Source organism: Triticum dicoccoides, chromosome 4A, assembly GCF_002162155.2.
Source record: "Triticum dicoccoides isolate Atlit2015 ecotype Zavitan chromosome 4A, WEW_v2.0, whole genome shotgun sequence".
Lineage (NCBI taxonomy): Eukaryota > Viridiplantae > Streptophyta > Magnoliopsida > Poales > Poaceae > Triticum > Triticum dicoccoides.
In genome coordinates, this window is record NC_041386.1 from 744,142,879 (window position 1) to 744,146,545 (window position 3,667).

The 3,667-nt window shown below is 44.9% G+C and overlaps 1 protein-coding gene across 2 annotated transcripts; it reads right to left on the reverse strand.

The window, feature by feature from the left end:
• Positions 1-497: 497 nt before the first annotated feature.
• On the reverse strand, positions 498-2,483 carry LOC119290012. 2 transcript variants are annotated; one of them, XR_005141681.1, is made up of 3 exons: positions 2,131-2,483; positions 1,283-1,987; positions 498-1,192 (listed from the first exon to the last, which is right to left on the reverse strand). XR_005141681.1 is itself a non-coding variant. In XM_037569151.1 (2 exons), the coding sequence occupies exons 1-2, from the start codon at positions 2,428-2,430 to the stop codon at positions 1,619-1,621; spliced, it is 669 nt and encodes a 222-aa protein (XP_037425048.1). In that variant the 5' UTR covers positions 2,431-2,483; the 3' UTR covers positions 498-1,618. The 2 variants fall into 2 exon arrangements, 1 of the variants encoding a protein (XP_037425048.1); XM_037569151.1 differs by having other exon boundaries at positions 498-1,987.
• Between the last annotated feature and the right edge of the window lie 1,184 nt (positions 2,484-3,667).

Consider the following 3,667-nt stretch of genomic DNA (forward strand, 5'->3'; position numbering starts at 1 on the left):
CGAATCGGGACTGAAACCTGTTTCTGCACTAGTGAAGGTTAACCCATCTTAACTTTGTTTGTCCGTGGTAAGAACCTTAGGATCCTCTGATCTCTATTTTTGGCTTTACTGTGGTGCATGCGTGCCAAGTACTAACCAATGGGTGCATGCATCTCAAAATGGTCACACTCGTCTTCCATATGTAAGGAATCCTTTTTTCTATAGTTGCTTGCAACTTGAAGATACTCACGTTTCACTAAGTTACAAATTTGAAGGCTTGTGCAGACCAAGGTTCGAGTAGGACTTCTTTGGCCAGCTCCAAGAAAAATCAACGATCTGAATTCCAAAAGTATAGTAGAGAGAAAAAAAAGAAGAGATTCGACGTTCGGAAGCACCTCCGGTCTACGGTCCACACCACACCACACACGGAGTGCACAAAATGATAAGATTGCAATGTAATAAGCACTCATTACCAAACTGTAGACTAGATGGATTTTGAGAATATGATTCGCGTGTATTGCAGCCCATAGGACGCATATATATATAGAGGTACAAAAGCAATCCTATACTTGTACTCCAAGATCTAATCCTAGTTAAAAGGAAATGATAGATGTGGAGATAGAGATAGGAAGGTAAAGAGTACATCACGTATATGTGCTAATACATGCTAACTTATTCTTACACCCCCGCAGTCGAAGCGTCGTCATAGAAGATGCCAAGACTCGATCGAAAAGCTTTGAATGAAGACAAAGGAAGCCCCTTAGTCATGATATCTGCAAGTTGATGAGTCGTTGGGATGTGAACAACACGAAACTGTCCCAAAGCCACCTTCTCGCGTACAAAATGAATGTCCAACTCAATATGCTTCATCCAACAATGATGAACGGGGTTAGCAGAGAGGTATACCACAGATATATTATCACAGAACACCACAGAAGCCTTGTCAATGACACAATGGAGCTCGACAAGAAGTTGACGAAGCCAGCAACATTCAGCCACGGTGTTAGCCACCGCACGGTATTCGGCCTCAGCACTCGAGCGAGAGACAGTAGGTTGGCGTTTGGAGGACCAAGACACCAAAGTGTCGCCGAGATAAATGCAATATCCTGAAGTAGACCGGCGAGTGTCTGGATAGCCAGCCTAGTCAGCATCCGAATAAGCAGCAATCGCAATGGAGGAACTGCCGGCGATCCTAAGCTCGTGAGAAGTAGTGCTGCGAAGATAGCGAAGTAAGCGCTTGATCAGTCACCAATGAGTGTCATGCGGAGCATGCATATGTAAGCAAATCTGTTGGACAGCATACGCGATGTCTGGACGTGTCAAGGTGAGGTATTGAATAGCACCAGCAATACTTCTGTAGAAGGTGGCATCGGACACAAGCTCACTAGCGGAAGAGGAGACCTTGGGTTTCGTGTCAACATGCGTGGAGACAGGCTTACAATTGGACATAGCAGCATGATCAAGAAGCTCCTCCACATATCTTTCCTGAGAAAGAAAGAAACCACAGGCCGTGCGACCAACATGCTTGCCACATATGTCAGGACATTGAGTATGCGGGTCTGCTATTTGTACTAACTGCGAGTGTTCCCCCAGGTTTGCACTTCCGAATGCGAGTGCCTTGAAGAGGTAGCTGAACTCCTCATATGTCAGGACATTGAGAAAATTTCTCCATCTTTTTAAGCCTACTTAAGATTATCACTTTGCTTCTTCCATCCATGCTTGCCACATAAGAATAAAATGTGGTCCAATCCTTTTCATCCACATCTGAATCAATCTCAATAACTATCAATATCCTCCCCGTCCCTGACATGGCACTTCCTCTATCCGCTATTGTATAAAAATCGGTTTCATTCAAGCGCATAATTGAAGAGAAGTGTGAGCATACCCTCTCATCCTTGCATACATGCGCAACCAAAGTTTTCTTCCCCACCACAAGCCCGCTAATGATTGGAAGAACGGCTGGCGTGGCAGCAGTAGGGCTGTCTTGCAAGAGGAAGCTCAAGATCATCTGCTTTTCAGAATGGCGGCCAAACACAAAGTTGTCAATGTAAAGATACACCATGAAACTCCACGAGATGTCTTGCCTTGTGTTTTCTAGCACTCCCATGAATTATATGAAGAACGTTTGAGATGAAATAATGTGTTGCTAACCTCCTCCTCCTCCTCATCCGCCATAAGAGTCTCCTTGAGGGATCCGTAGTTGAACGCGCCCATCGCCCAGTATCCTCGATACATGGCGTCTGTGAGCATCTTGAGCTGTACCAGCATCCCAGAGTTGGTGATGTACCGCCCGTCCGCCTCCTCGACGACGGTGTGAACTCTCAGGAGCAGTTGCTGCAGCCTCTGCAGACGCTTCTCGTCAGAGCATGCATGGCATGAATACCTGTTGGTGGGGAAGCAGATGAATCGGGTCACGAGCTCATTTGTTACTACAGATATGGCAAATTCCATCTCAGAAATCCTTCAATTAAACTGTATGTGTGGCTATTGTTTGAGTTGGAGAGAGGAGACGGGAGGAAACTGATCGCTGATGCAGCTATTGAGTAGCTCTTCACATGGTGGGCTATCAATTATTGGTTGCACTATAGAACAAACGTCCCTTTCGCCTACCTAACATGTTATGCGTTGAGTGATGTATGGAATTGATATATACGTTACGTTTCTTCCTCCAGGATGTAAATTATCTTCCTTACGCGATAGATAGTCACAAATTAAAGAAAAAGGTCCCACGGAAGCAATGCTCTAGTATTAACACTGCATCTCCAAAGCTTAAAGAACAGCGAACAGCCACAATGGTGCAATCAAGGAAATTCAGTGCAGCCTTTGCTGACTAATATAAGGCTGAACAATTGGACTATTATATTTATACAGACCAACCTTTTTGAAATGATGGTGACAGCCATTGGTAACCAAGATATGGTCGACGTTCTCCCTGGAACACTCTGCACGACTTTGGTGGTCATCGGTCATTTGCCATGTTGATGATGATTGACATTGTCCTTTTCACCAGCCACTGCTATCGAACAGTCGTCTGCAGCTAGGTGTCCGGTCTAGTTATTTCAACGAATGGTGATTGCCTTGTTGGAATATTCTACTGTAACAAAGTTTCTGGCATATGAAAGTTAAGGGACACAAATAACATCATCTTTTGGTTCGACCAAATAGCGATTGTTGGAATATGAGACCAGCACTTGAAGCATGCATACGGCAGGCAAACATACATTTGTCACGTCGAACGGTTTTTTCTTTTGAATCATCTCAATCCAAGGCCATTTGCAAAATTCACTGCCAAAACAGTCTGACCTCACCATGTCCAGAATACGGTGCCAGACACCAGACAGTCATGTCTGATACATGATGCAAGTTATTCTGCCCTCAAGATTGACTCAACTGAAAAAGTGATCAACATTAAACTTGTCGGCATCATCGAGGCGCACAAGTTTGCTTTTTTGCGTCATCTCCATCTAGGGTCATATGCAACCTCCAAAGCTACTCGATTGGTTTCGTACCGATCGATCGTCTTATATACTTCCTACTTCGGTGGCGCTGAGCTCACGCCACCCACGACCACGACAATGCAGATCTAGCTTGGTCAAGACCATCACCGGCAGACTCTCACACTCGAGGTCTAGATGATACCTACCACAAGTGCACCAGTGATCAGCATCTCCTGCTTGGCATACATATA

What these genes read in the sequence shown, in the direction of transcription:
- LOC119290012 (XM_037569151.1), bottom strand. Translation starts at nt 2,430, where the DNA reads ATGGAATTTGCCATATCTGTAGTAACAAATGAGCTCGTGACCCGATTC. An exon ending in CGGATGAGGAGGAGGAGGAG is followed by an intron (nt 1,988 to 2,130) that starts GTTAGCAACACA and finishes TCTGAAAAGCAG; the next exon opens with ATGATCTTGAGCTTCCTCTT.